The sequence below is a fragment of the Coturnix japonica genome, chromosome 10 (assembly GCF_001577835.2).
Source record: "Coturnix japonica isolate 7356 chromosome 10, Coturnix japonica 2.1, whole genome shotgun sequence".
NCBI lineage: Eukaryota > Metazoa > Chordata > Aves > Galliformes > Phasianidae > Coturnix > Coturnix japonica.
Genome location: NC_029525.1, coordinates 4,081,121 through 4,095,672, shown reverse-complemented (window position 1 = coordinate 4,095,672; position 14,552 = coordinate 4,081,121). Strand labels below are relative to the sequence as shown.

Sequence of the window (14,552 nt, the reverse complement as noted above, 5' to 3'; positions counted from 1 at the left end):
ATCTGAACCAACCCAAATCATCTCACCAAATACACTCAGCACAACTAGTGGTTAACACACACAGTGCTCGCCTTTTACCAACATGGGCTCTCGGAGCAGGGGAGCCCACCAATGCACAATCCCTGTGCTGCGGCACGGCAGCACTGCCTGCTGCTCGCTCTATGTGGGAGGGAAGGCAGCAGCCCGGCACCGACACCAGAATCAACCTGCTTTTTCAAGCAATTATTTCATTAGAAGGAGGGACCTTGGAGAAGTTTTACCTGCACAATCCACGACAATTCAATTCAAAAGGAAAAGGTTTTGTACTTCAGTCGGGGCACTAAATTCAAGTGGCAGCAGTGAGACTCTTCTGGGTTACTGCCAAAGAACACCTCGGATAGATAAGACAATCCCTGCTTTAAGATTATCATTATTATTTTTAATCAGAATCCTTACTTTACAAACTGTGCAAAGTTATACGGCAGAGCCTGCATTATTAGGAGCACGAGAACACGTCCCTACACTTCTGATTCCTCGTTCCGAACTTCCTCTGCCTCTCCTCAATCCGGGACTGTCCCCATTAAGGGCAGCGATCGGAAAGCACAAAAAAAAAGGTGAGGCTTAAAATCACCGTCCGGCAGCTCCGATTTCTCCTCTAGTTCCAAATCCTGACCGCGAGCAGCTGTCCCTCTCCACGCCGTTCTCCCCGCCAGCCGCCCGCAGGATGCTGGCACGGCTCATGGGCACGGCTCGGCGGGGGGACGGGACGGTTCTGGTCTCGCAGCTCCGGCCGCACACCCGAACACCCGCACTCCCTCTCCGGCTCTGCCCGCCCCGCTCCCGCTCCCGGTCCCTCCGGCCGCCCCGAGGGAGGAGAAGCGCCGCGCCTCGAGCGAGCGCCGGCCCCGCCGGTTTGTTTCCCCGCCGGCCGACACGGCGGCCCCGCGGGCTGCGCCTACCTTTCATCGCGGCGAGCACAAAACACATCATTTGTCAGGGGCGAAGCGGCGGGGAGCGCGGGGAGGCGGGGAGCGGAGGCGGGACGGGACGGGCCCTCGGTGCGAGCCGCCGCCGCCTCAGCAGCCGCCGCCGCCTGCCAGCGGAGAGCCGCGCCGCGCCGCCATCCCCCGGCACATATGAGGCTCCATGTGACCCGATGACAGCGCGCCAGCCCCGGCCCCCGCCTTGTTTACGCCGCGCTCCCTCCCGGCGCCGAGGGGCGGCGCGGAGCACGGGGAGAGGCGGGACCGCAGCGCCGCCCGGCCGGCAGGTGAGAGACCGGCCAGAGCCCCGCTGAGCTTCCGCGTTAACATGAACCGCGGGGAAGCGGCGCTTCAAGCGGAAAAACAACAGCGGGGACACAACGACAAACAGCTGCCGGGACACCGAGGCACGCGCCGAGCCGCTCGCAGCACGGAGCTGCACCCAGAGCCCCCGTCTGAACCCGCTCCCCGGAACCACGGCTCGCTGGAACCGCTGTTAGCAACGGCGGAATTGTTCACTGTGAGCGCTGTGACTGATGGAGGAGCGGCACTAGAGGGGAAAACACGGGGAAAGCGGCGCTGCCAGGCAGTGCACAGAGCAGGGCATCTCCCAGCAGCAAATCAGACCTGCGTGCACACACGGAAGGTAAAGCAAGGGAAAGCAGAGCAGAGAAAACACTGTGTCACACGCAGACCTGGGTCTAGAAAGGGTTTTCGTAAGACAACACCGAGTCCAGCCCTCCGGCACCGACCCCTGATGGCTCTCCTACCTACTGCCGTGAGGGCAATACAGTGCCACCAAAACACGGGCAGAAGCAGCCAGGAGTGCACCCAGCAGGGCAGTCCTTCATGATGCTCTTCTATCTTTACACCAAGAGCTAACATAGTGCAGCAGTACCAGTTCAGCAAGGATTTGGTGCTGTGTTCTGAGCTGTCTGTGCTCATATTGAGATGTGGCCCCGGCTGAGCACAGTGCTGGGGGGATGGGCACGGAACATGTAGCGCATCCCTGCGGGCCCAAGCAAGGCTGAGGGTGCTGCTGGGAGCAGCTGGGCCTGCAATGCACTGCTGTCACCATGGCCCTGCTGCATGCCTGGCAGTGAGCTGCAGCACTGCAACACACAGCACGCACGAGAGAAAAGAAGGCTGCCTTAATACATGTAAGGCAGTGAGTGAGATCCCGCGAACATTTCCCTCTGACACAGCAAGTCATGTCAGACCCGTGCCTTGAAAAATGTCACAGTCCATTAACGGCAGTTGTCTCGTCAGACATTTCACCTTAAGGTACGCAGCATTACATTATTACTGATCTGCATTTAGTTCCAGACCAGCTGAAACGAGCCCTGCGATGCGGGCTGACACCTGACGTCCAAAGCACGGCACGAAGCACGGCCCGATCCCGCACAACGCGGACCCCGAAGGGCCGAACAGAACCCGACGGGCGGGGCGGCGCTCGGGGCGGGGCGGCCCGGTGCGGTGCCGGCCCGAGGGCTCGTTACGGAGCGACCGTCCGTTGTCATCACGGTCACCGCTCAGGAGCTGTCAGTGCCGGGCTGCTGAGCCCGTGTCGTGCTACCTCACCGCGCACTGCTGCGTGCTGCACCGACACAAACCGGGTACGACGCAAACGGACTCGCTGGGTGACCGCAAACCTCGGGAACAATGAGAGAACAGCAACTATTTGTAGCAATACTCCGGACCCGGTACAAGTAGCGAGGGACGGGAAACACCGAGGATGGCCAGTATCGGGGGACACTGGGGAAACGCGTTCAGCCGGGCATTCTGAGCACAACAGAAAAAGCTCTCCCCCTCCACCTCTCCTTCAACAACACTGAGCAACAACACTGAGCAAACTTCATCTTCCAGGACCAACAAATACCTCCTCCTTTCTACCCAGCTCCACCAAAGGCATTCCCAAGTAGATGCAATGTAAATGCTGCTGACTGCGGAAGGATGCTGACGTTGCCCCAGCTCGGAGCACAAGCACTGCTGCAGCCCGATGGGACATGCTTTGCATACTGTATCATGAAGCTTAATTCAGGAAGAGTTCTGAGCTCTCCTTATCAATACGATTTGAATAATAAACACAGGGCGCAACCATCACCTTCCTCCCTTGTACAGCATGGAAGAAAAGCACTCTGAAAAGACAATGCATCAAGTAATAATCCCCTGTGCAAAGCAGGTAGAACCACACGGGGCAGTGCCGGAGCTGAAGCTGCCCAACCACTCCGACATACAGTTGCTCACTGCTCACAGACACAACTGCACATAAAGCCTCTTGCAGAGAAGGGACTGCATGCAGTGCTTCTCCCAAGCAGAGAATTAATTTACAGGAAGAGAAGTGGCACAAAAACACTTCAATAAATCAGCCAGGGTCTTCAGATTTTCAATTCCAGCAGGAGAACAGCTTTTTCATTTTGTTCAAACCACCTGGAGTTCAACTTCCCACAGATGGTTTTGCTTTAAAAATGGCTTCAACTATGTCAGGATAAAGGTGGTTGGTTTGGTTTTTGTTTTTTAGGTTTTTTTTTTTCTTTTACTCATTTTTTTCACATCCTTTTAATGAAATAAGTTATTCTAAATGTTTAGGAAATGCTGCACTGATTCACATACATATTAGTGACAGCTGGAAATACTGAAGTATTAAGTACTTAGAACACCCATACAAAAGAAAACTCCTACCAACCTCTAACTAGCTCCTCTCCGGAGCTAAGCCCTGTCCAGGAAAGATAACAGCACCAAGTGGGTACTCACAGCTCCTAGAGGTGGGCACAGAGCTCAGCCCCCACCAGGGGTGCAGCTCCAGATATCAGCAGTGTACAACGCACAGCTCACCTCAAGCATCAGACATCTGCACCGCTGCCCTTTGGGCTTCTTAGGCACCAACAATTTCCCCATGGAACCACACAGGTGCAGAGGGCTGTAACAGCCCAGCTTAACAAACACATCCAAAACAAAGTGTAGGAAGACTGCTGCTCTAAAGCTTTGAAATACAAAACACCACTCTGCCCGTCCTATTGATACTCACTTTTGAGGGGGCTTCTAATTGCTATACGCAGCACCCACAGAAGGACAGCTCCCTAACACATTCTCCCCCCCCTACATTCAGTGGTATTTTCATCTTCACTTGCTTCCAGCACTCCAAGCGCTTCACACCGTAGAAGATGAATTTAACTGAGGTTGTCCTCATTAAGCTGACTCTTTTTCATCTATTTAAAACCACTACGATGCTGACCCTGCAATCGTACCATTTTGCTTCAGACAAAATGCCTTCCCAAATTCTCGCTGAGGAAGTATGCTTTTGTGCAGCGTGTGCCTGCAGCTATATTTGTTAATCAAGCCATTTTATAAACTGCCCCTCAACTTCAATTAAATACATCGCTATTCACAACTGCTGAACTGGGAGCTGCGCTTTGTTCAATGGCTGCTACAGTTCTGCACATGGTGAAATGAAGTACAAAGTTGACAATATGTTCTGGATTCATCTGAGGGAGAGCTAAGTCCAAAGTCCACGTTGTTACCAGCTAGAGATACTGCTGGCAGTAAGGTGCTGGGGTCACCTAGTGAACTATGGGGGCTACCTAGTGAACTGTGCTGTTAACCAGTTTCCTCTGACCTTGGCATCCATTGAAAAGATACAATATTTGCTGCTTTTCAAAATGTAAGGAAACATCAGCACGCTTTGGAATTCAAGTGACTGGCCATAATCTCATCTTTCTCATCATCTGCCACCAGTTGCAGGTGGCTCAATGATGAGCCACAACTGGCAAGAAACACATTCATCTGGATTTAGTAACCTCCCCTTTTGTCTGACTACTCTGCAATGGAGCACTAAGTGCCTGATACTGAATTACTGATCACACTGCCATCACTGAGTCCCTCCTTGTCTCTGAAAGATTCTCATCCACACTGTTTTGCGCTGACAAAACTTTCCTTGCTATCCTGAAGTTCACATTAACAAAAAGCAGGAATTGTTTGCAAGTTGTTAAAGCGTTCTTTTTCACATCTAATTTTACCTGGCTATTTTTGGCCAAGCGCTGCTTGCCAAGAGCCAGAGCTGCTATTGTGTAGCATGTGTAGCGTGTCCCTTCCGATGGGGAAAACTCAACAGGCAGTGCAAACACTGCTGTTGAGATGGCTGTCAGTAGCACAAAAAACAGCAACATTTCAGTTATCTTCTGAGAAGCAATTGTTAGATCTTTGTTCAAGGATCGTCATCAAATAATCATTTTTGTCACAAACAGGCTCTCCAAAGAAAAGCCTTTCCCTGTAAACTGATCAAAAAGAACTGAGCTCTCTTCAGAGTATTCTGAAATCTTCAAAAGTCCTTTTGCTCCTTTACAGTTTGATGCTTGGGCTTCCGGGGCACAGATACCATTTGTTCACTTAACAACTGAATGTGGAGCTGGTGACAAGTGAAAACAACTCTGGATGCAGAGATGATGGCCATCCCCCACCCCTGGAGGTGCTCAAGGCCCTGGGCAACCCATCTAGGATGCCTATGACTGACCTGACCTCATGCTTCAGCTCTTCAGCCAGTTACACACCAGCGATAAGCAACAGTTGTTTTTGTTCCTGATGCATGCTGAACAAATAATATTCTTCGTTCTCTTTCAGTTTTGGGTTTCTCTTTCCACCTTCTTCTGCATGACTGGGGACGGCCAAAGTTGGAGAAAGGGCAGCAGTGAGCAGAGCGAGGTCTCAGAATCTTCCTCACCAACGTGTCAGTCCAAATGCAGCGTCAGGAAGGAACTTAGTGGTTTTATTGCCTTTTCCTGATGAATGGTTCAACTGGTTCAACAGTCAGGACGATATGGGCATATATACGCCAGTGGATCCTCTGCCCCTGAACGTGCCCAGGGCACTAACAGCACTCTGGCCTCTTGCCTGCCTCTCTGCTCCTGGCACACGCTCTAACCTCTTGACAAACAGAATGATTAAAGGAGGCTCATGTAATAACAACCAGAGAAATGTAGTAGTCTATACACTAAAGACAGCGAAAGAAAATTGTCAGTTCTGCCTGAAAGCTCTGGAAACAATGTTTAAGTCAGAGTTGCCAGAGAACAGAAGTGATCTCGCTTAAGCAGCCAAGGGGTAAGGACAGCAATGCTTCACCCTGTACTCATTTCCAGAGTTAGCAAAATTAACCTAAGCTAACCTGTAAGCATGCCAACACTTACATTGCTTCAGGTCATGCCCAGTGTCAACGTCTTACACTATACAAGATCAGCAAGCAATTTGCTCCTATTTTCAACATATGATCTGAGCTTTAGTGGAACAAATAAGCTACGCTGAGCATTCGGGGAACTAATATGGAAATCATTCTTCTTTCATGGAAAAGCAGAAGCATCTGTCCAGTCAAGCAAACTAAACAATGATCCTGCGTTATGAAATACTCTTTTTATAACTATTGACATTTCAGTCAGTAGTGCCACATGTCAATAGTGGTTTTATTGCTCACATTTAAAGTAAAGCTTCCAGGATAGGATTCATCCAAGTTGATGCTGTCTGATCAGTGGCACATTTCCTGCTCCTGTGAGCGTACACATTATTTATACAGCTTTGCACTGGAGAATGCTTGTGCTAGTATGAGAAAAATTAGAAGATTCATGGTTTTTTTAATGTCTCAATACAAAATAGAAGCTTCTCACTTGTTGGGATTTGAATGGTAGCTAGCAAATTGCTTTTATTTGCTATGTTTTTTTTCATATTAGGCACTTACAGTCATAGAATAGGTGCTCGCTATTGCTCTGATGAAACTTAAAATCTACTCCAGCAACATTCACTACTCCAGATGTTCTCTCCCATGATATCATTGCATCCTTAATATTACCAAAGAAAATGCATTGCTTATGATCAAGTGAGTGAAAAACAACAAACATACGTATAGCTTTTAAGGATTTAACTCTAAGGGTAATAATCTTTGATGATAACTTTCAGAAGTTAAAATAGCCTCAAACATTCACTCTTAAACCAACCACCATGCACCTACTTACAGCGATAAATAAACTGAACAAAGATGGCACAGACCCTGGGCATGAGACCCACACAGATAATTCCTTCGCATAATTATAAATATCAGACACGATCAAGAGACACTGTTGAAGGATATTAGTCTTTAGTAGAAGCAAAATAAGATGATTCACTCACAAAGGAAGATGATTGAGAGTATTTTGTTTGTTTGATTTTGAACTAATAATCACCACATTCTATGGGGAACACCTGCACAGCACAACCTCTTGCGTTAAAAGGAGGAAGCGCAGTATTCTAAGCTGATGAATGTGATCACAAAGCAGAGCATATAGGGCAGAACGATCTGCTGCTTCATATAAAACCTGATTCTGCAGCTTGCACTTGTATTAATTCAGCTCAAGCACTTTTTAAAAAACCTTATCTAAAGAAGTAAAACAGATCAAGTAATTAGAAACCTTCTCATTGCCTACCTTAGTAATCTGATATGAACTATGACCACTCGCTTGATAACAGTCATCTTGAGCTGATGATTTAAAGCTCATTAGCATACCCCTGTCTCACAGAAAGGAATTCACCAAGTGTTTTTCACATTGACACATCATTTCCGATTATTTCAGTTCAATTTTAAAGGATCTTTGACAAGCCTGCTGAAAGACTTGTCAAAGAACAGGGAAACATTATGACATTCTTTCCCCATATTCCATTCCAGAGCATGAAATATGAGGGGCATTTCTAATAGAATCAAGGCTAATTTGAGACACAGTTAATCTTTAAGGCTGCAGTAGCTGGAGGGGTTACCTCTAACACAAGGCAGCTGTTCTTCAGTGCACATCTGTAATCAGGTTCTAACACATACCCTGGTTATTAAAACAGAGATTTATTGATTCTAAGGTAAATGTATTGTAAAGCATGTACTCTACCAGCTACAATAAAGCAGAGACACTCAAATTTCAATACATTTCTCTTAAACACGTCCAATAAATTAAAAATGTAACTGCTGCTTTCAATCTTCCCACTTGTTTTTAGCTGAAGGATAAAGAAATATACATAAATGTGTACACGATTGTTAACTTCTTCCCCAGAATAGTATTTTAGGTTTAGTTCAAAGTAATTGATTTATTTGCCTTCTAATGTGAGCAACTGAAATGGTGAACATCCATCACCAGAGTTATTGTGCAGCCACCTGTTAAACAGACCTACTAGAGTTATGCAATCTGTACAAGCTTAAAGTTGTAGGATGTTATAGGAAAAATGCACACAGCAGGCCAAGCTCTGCCTCCTGTGCATGTTTGAGGGTGTCACCTCCTGGGGAAAGCCCCCAGAGGCAGCCCCACAGCCCTCCCTGCACACACTGAGCTTTCAGGTAAGAAGGGAACCACTATAAACCCCACATATTTTACATCTGCCCTCCTCTTTTGCTTCATCTACATAGAAGCTGGCCCTGCCATGCCTTTTGTTCAAAGCTATACAAAAGCAGTGCATTGCATGTTAAGCTTTTCCATTTAAGGACAGTACTCTGCAAAGAGCAATATGTGCAGTTTCACCGCGGGGAGAAAGTGCATTATTTTTGCCTTCACAAACTCTAGCCCTTCCTCTTTAGTTGTCTAGTGATCCCAAACTGAGAACATGCCAAAACACTGCAATAGAAACGCTTCATTGGTTTTGTCAAGTAAGAAAAAAAATGTTTTCATGCAATCACCACTGTAAGCCTGCAAAGCATTAACGATATTAGGGAAGAAATTTACTGGATTATTGCAAGATAAAATCAAAAGGAAAGATCTATAAAGCCTATTAAAAAGATGCATTCCCTGACACAAGAATTAAAGCTTTGAGATTCATTCAGCATCAGTGGTAGTGTCTCGGCAAAACAGGAAGCTTTGTGAGATGTAATGCAGAAAAAGCATAAGGTTCATACTATGTTATTGCAGGATGTATGGAAAACACCAGCTTTTTGAAATGTTTAATGGAAAAATATTTTCTTATTTTTCTCCTGGCTTCTAGCCTGTGCAGCTAAATATGAGCCCTCAATCACTGTATCAGTTAGCATATTTTGTTCAAACATAATTATGTTAAAATAGCTTGAAGAGTGAGACTTGAGATCAGAGACTCAGCGTTGGAGCTTATAATCTGTTCTGTGAGGTGTCAGATGGTCTGCAGCAGAACATTTGGAGTGGAATTCAAATAGACCTGAGGTTATAAGAGTTATTCAACAGTGAGTTAATGAGAGAGAGCCTTTATAAAATGATGGACTACGGAGTGCTTTTATTTGAACCTTAACTTCTTTGAAAAGCACTTACTATGGAAACCAAGTTCTGTGAAAAGACCCAAATACGAGGGAAACCGCAGGTGTGGTGTCTGAACCAGCTTTCTGACCAAGGAAACAAGAATTTTAAAGCCTAGTGGCAGGGGGTGATTGGATAGGAAGATAAAAATTCTTGTTCAACAAAAGCCAATATCTGCTATCCTATCTTAAAGACTGCAGTTTTTAGTGGTAAAGAGCAAGCTGCCACACTCCTCCTCTATACGCATCTCCCTAGCTTGAGAATATTTCATTAAAGATGATTTTTAAAAAGACTTGGCCATCTAAAGGTTGTTTTTTTTTCCACTTTTATTGGAGTTTATTTGTGCTTACTAAAGTCTCTGCTCCCTCTGCTAACACTGCTGTGCATACACAGAAAGTGCTTCTGTGTGCACTGCATCTGGAACACCTGGAAGGTGCTCATTTCATTTGTATCTGCAAAAAGATCTTTGTGCAGAAAGCTTCAGTAGGTCCAAGGTTAGGAAAGTGCAGGAGTCATATGAGCACTCTGTTAACAATTCTTAAAATAAGCCTTTTCTGGGGAAAAAAGAAAATAAAGGCCATTTGAGGAAAAGTCTATTGGGCTTCTTCACCAGGAGTAGCTGGAAAGCAGAAGGAAACCTGTGTTGCTTTACAACTTCTTGTCAACGTGTGAATTGAAAATGTGCTGAGCTGTGCACTTTGTTATTATATGCCCACACCCAAAGGATGCACAGGGAGTGAAGAGAACTACATGTTCCTTCTTCAAATTGCACCTATTATCTAATAAACTAGTAGAAACATTTCCCACAATTACAATATACATAAGTCTCCAAAGCTGTTTATTTGGCAACTTTGATGTATATACTTCACTAAAGTATTAAGTGGTACATCACCCTGCTACCTTATTGCAATGATTCAGGGCATGAAAATCAGAACTGGTTTATGTCCATGTTGTATGCACAGCCAGAAGGGAACACGGGCTGGCATTTTTCTTAGTGAATATCAGCTGCTTCAGAATCACTGCCTGGTTACATGGGTGACACAGCTGAGAGCATTTGTCTTGCATTACAATGATGGAAGTGAAGACAACTGGATTTCGTCCTACTCAATTATCAATCAATACAGCTGCTGACTAAATTCAGGTAAGAAACCAGTTATTGTTGAGAATAGCAAAAATCAAAGGAGTGGCAGAACTGGACGAAGCTGGAGCACAGAGATTGTTTAAAAAGGTAAAAATAAGAGAAGAATCAGATTGACTTTCAGATTGTATTGATTGCACATGGGGATTAGGAAGAAAAAACGTTGCAAAGAGCACAATGGCTTCTGTAACTTTAATAACTCTTACCCACCTTTACCAGGCCAGGCAAGAGCAAACAGCGCCTTCTGGACTGCCATCTTATACCTGGTATCACTGCAAACCAAGCCTGCAAGCTGTCCATGTAGTTGAGAAACCACTTCCTCTTCCACACGATTTACAGAAGACTTCAGCGTGCACTCAGAAACGGTTACTTCAGATTACATCTACACGAGCTGCACCACAGGCCTAAAACTTGGGGTGCTCAGTACTGGGTTGGATATATTGGAGTAGGGCTTTGAAACACATCTGGCCAGCAGGACCGCTAATTACATGCCAGTTTTACTACCCTGATCAAGAAGTGCCCAAAGCACTGTAACTGCTCAAGCTATTTTGAAAAGAGCCTTGCTGTGCAAGCATGTAACAAATGATATTAAAAATACTCCATTTTTCCTTATGGCTGCAGCAGGGAAACCAAAACACAACATATTCCTACACATTAAAAAAAAAAAAAGCTAGAAGGGACCTTCATATATTTATCTTCTGTGGGTTATTTGGGTTTTTTTTGGGTCAGAAATGACCACACTGCCAAAAGCACTGCACATCAGTGATTACCCAGTCCTATTTATAATTCCCATATGCCAAACAACTGTGACAGAAGGCTCACCATAAACTCTGTCATTTTCCGTTTATAAATAATACAGTCTGCCGAAATGATTCCACAAATAGTGGAACTGCACATCTGCATTAACATCAGAAAGCAGGTAAATAGGCATTACTGGCAGGTTATCCGCTCTTGGCTTTTTTTTAATACTCACAGCCAAGTTTGCAGTTTTTCTATGGCCACACTTAGTGCAACTGGCCTGATGCGATCTGAGCATGTTTACTGGGTATAACATTACTATATTTACATCGCTAGTGGATCCAAATATATTCTGGGGAGGGTAAAAACCTGAGGGAGTGGTGACTGAGTCAGGATCCCACATATTAGATTTCCATTTGGAATAGGTTTCCCAAGGTATCTAATTTCACTTGCAGCACTGTATGTCTGGGATTTCTCAATGTCAAATTGATGGAAAATATTATGTCTGTGTTTTAATCCAATTCCTAAAAGGCATTCACTTTATATGGTTATAAGTGCCTGAGCAGAATATGCCAGCAGACATTTTGGTGTTGCCATACCAAAGAAACCGTGCTAGATTTTCCACGACGGGCATAAATTCCTGTGGCTTCTGGGTCTTGGCTTTTTTCGCTAACAACAATACACTGCTAGGAGTCACCAATGCGAAACATCATATGCTCGAAATTCATTTCCTAAAGGTCTGTATGGATCAAAAGAAATCCCTGAATTAGGAATGAGCCCTGCAGGAACGAGGGAAAAGAAACACAAAATAACAGGAAATCTGTTGCTTTGACATAGTAAGAAGGAAAAAGAAATATCTAAAAAGAAACCTCATTTATTAGCACTGAGCTCATGTACACAAGGTAGAGGCATTGTGCTGTTAGGATAAAAAAGCAAAAGGTCTTTTCAATTTAGGTGTAAGAGAACTGCATTCATTCCTGATTTATCTCCACCTTAATCACACTTCATGGTGGGAGCTGCTCTGCCTGCAAACCACCAGATCCAAATCTGATTCTGCAGATGCGTGATTAGAAGCCCTGGATTGGGCACTGGCTTCTTTATCAACTCCTTTCCAACCCAGGCCAGCAGAACGGATACAAGGGATATAAGCCACGAGGCCAAACCAGAAAACACCTGCTATTCCTCTGCTCTGCAAAATGGATCACTGAGCTCTGGATCTCAAAAAAGCTCACTGGGAAAAACTGATGATAAATCTAAACAAAGCAGAAAAATAATAAACAATATAATATGTCCCTAGGAAAAAAAAGAAAACAAAAACAAAAACATAACAAGTTTCATTTACAACTGCAAAATCATCTGGTCTGGGTGTATGGGCTTCAGATGGCCAGCATACCAGTTCAGATATAGCTGTGATATTCAGATCCTTAACAGCCTATTCTGCACCTCAACAATCCATCCAGACCTGTGGTTCCCAGCAAGGACCACACATTGTAACACAGATGAAAGAACACTTCAGCTGAGGTGCTCTGGTTGCTGTTCAATTACCTGAGTGGCAACAAACAGCTTACACCAAAATCATAGGCACAAAACCCAACAAACTTACTGCATAAATGGACCACCCCCACCTTGCCCCAGATTCTATCTCATTTCTAAAAATAAAGCTACCGGTTCTGGATCACATTTCCTCAGGAACGTGTAATTTTAAAGCTGATACTGTCACAAGCTTGCGCCATATGTTGAAACAAATGCGGTTTATATATATTGTTCGTAAGCTAACAATTCAGATAAGCTTATTTGTAAGCTAAGTATAGCGCTAATCACATGAAGACATGGGTATAAGATCCTACCATCACTGTGAATAGCTCTTGTTAACTGTGCACATAATGGCAGAACAGACTCTCCCTTATTTTCAGTGCTTATCATATTGAAAGCTCTGACAAACTGCTGCTCAGGGAAATTCAAGGTTCATTACCAAATCATCCGAGAGTACAAAAATCCTTATTCCAAGAAGGAAGAAATATATGAAACGGCTGTCTTCAACTTACAGTATAATATAGACAAAATTCAATTAAACCCATGCAAATAAAGCTGCAAGCACTCAAGAACAAAAATGATGATGCCTTGCCACAGAGAGAACAGCTCCTTTGGGAAAAGATTAAATCAATATACTTAACCTTTACATTCCAGAGGATTGCCAAATCACCTCACTTTGGCAAGGACGCTCATGTAAACAGTCATCAGTTAAATTAAAAATCTGGGAGATAAATCTAGTTGAATTCCTTCTGGGAATGACTTGTAGGTATAAATCAAACACCAACAGAGAGGAAAAACACAATAACAATTCCTGTAAACTCAAGGTTTGTAATTCTTCAGATACATCCAACTAATTAACTCCAAGTAGATCCTAAGAGCCAGTATCATATATGAATATTCAGGCCAGCTCTAAACCCGCAAACATAGATAAGACCAAGAGCACCTCTCAGCGGGGCTTCAGCTGGAACATTATGCTAAGAGCAACAGTCAAATATGCTGTGATTGCCTGAGTTCAAGAACCCTATGCTTGTCTCACTAGCAAGGTGACTTGTCCATTTCACAACAGGTCACATACACACAGGGAAAGTTGCACGCCACTAACAGCATCCCAGCCACACAGTGGATGGAGATGATGACTTCTTAAACCCCTTGGAGCTCCCAAAGCACATACAATACAACTAAACACAACCACATCATTTCTGCTACCCAAGACTAGCAACTGCGATTTTTACCCAGCACTGAACAGCACCATTTGGACAGGGCCTGCAGTTTTAACTCTAACAGGGGTCAGTTTCAACCTGCTGAGTAGTTCCAGCTAACAGGGAAACCACCAGAGAAAGTGGCATTTTCCACTCTTACAGCTACAATTCCAGTCACTGAAACCTCACTTAGTCCCAGGGCATCTGACTGAAGCCTATTCAAAGATTAAAGCATGATACACATAAAAAATAATATTCCAGACCTGAAGAGTTACCTGGTCCGGTTTCAACTTAGTTATTCACTGAGCAGACTAACAAGCAATATGGTAGAGAGAATAAGAGGATGACAAGGTTACTTTTGCATGTGCTTGGCTGGGGTTTTGCATTTTAATCTTTTCGATCTTCACATCTTTCTAAATTCCATTTTTCTCCAACTGCTCATTATGATCTGGAGGCTTTTATTAAAAAAAAATAAAAATCTGCTTCCTTGTTCTTCCTGTCAGCCATGGGCTGTACATCAGGAAGGTTGGCAGTAAGCATCTTTTGGGCATACATTACCAAAAAGAAAAGCAAACATTTATAGCTGCTACAGTATGGTTGGAATCAGTTGGGTACAAGCCACTGCTTTAGGCTGTCACCTCTCCAGAAACACCTGCTTTGTCCCTGTGCAGTATTCCTTGTGCAGCTTTCAAACCGCAGGAGACGACAGTTTGTTTGCAGCAGGAGG

The 14,552-nt window shown here is 44.7% G+C and overlaps 1 protein-coding gene across 2 annotated transcripts in view; it reads right to left on the bottom strand.

The window, feature by feature from the left end:
• RORA (RAR related orphan receptor A) overlaps nt 1-14,552 on the bottom strand; it is a 387,110-nt gene that overhangs the window by 70,984 nt on the left and 301,574 nt on the right. Inside the window, exon 1 of one of the 2 annotated variants that reach the window (XM_015872511.2) lies at nt 939-1,043. The exons of the other annotated variant lie outside the window; for it this stretch is intronic. Within the exon in view, the coding sequence (XP_015727997.1) occupies nt 939-969 (31 nt within the window). The 5' untranslated portion in view covers nt 970-1,043. Of the gene's footprint in view, nt 1-938; nt 1,044-14,552 lie in introns of those variants that run through there. 2 annotated transcript variants of the gene reach the window in all.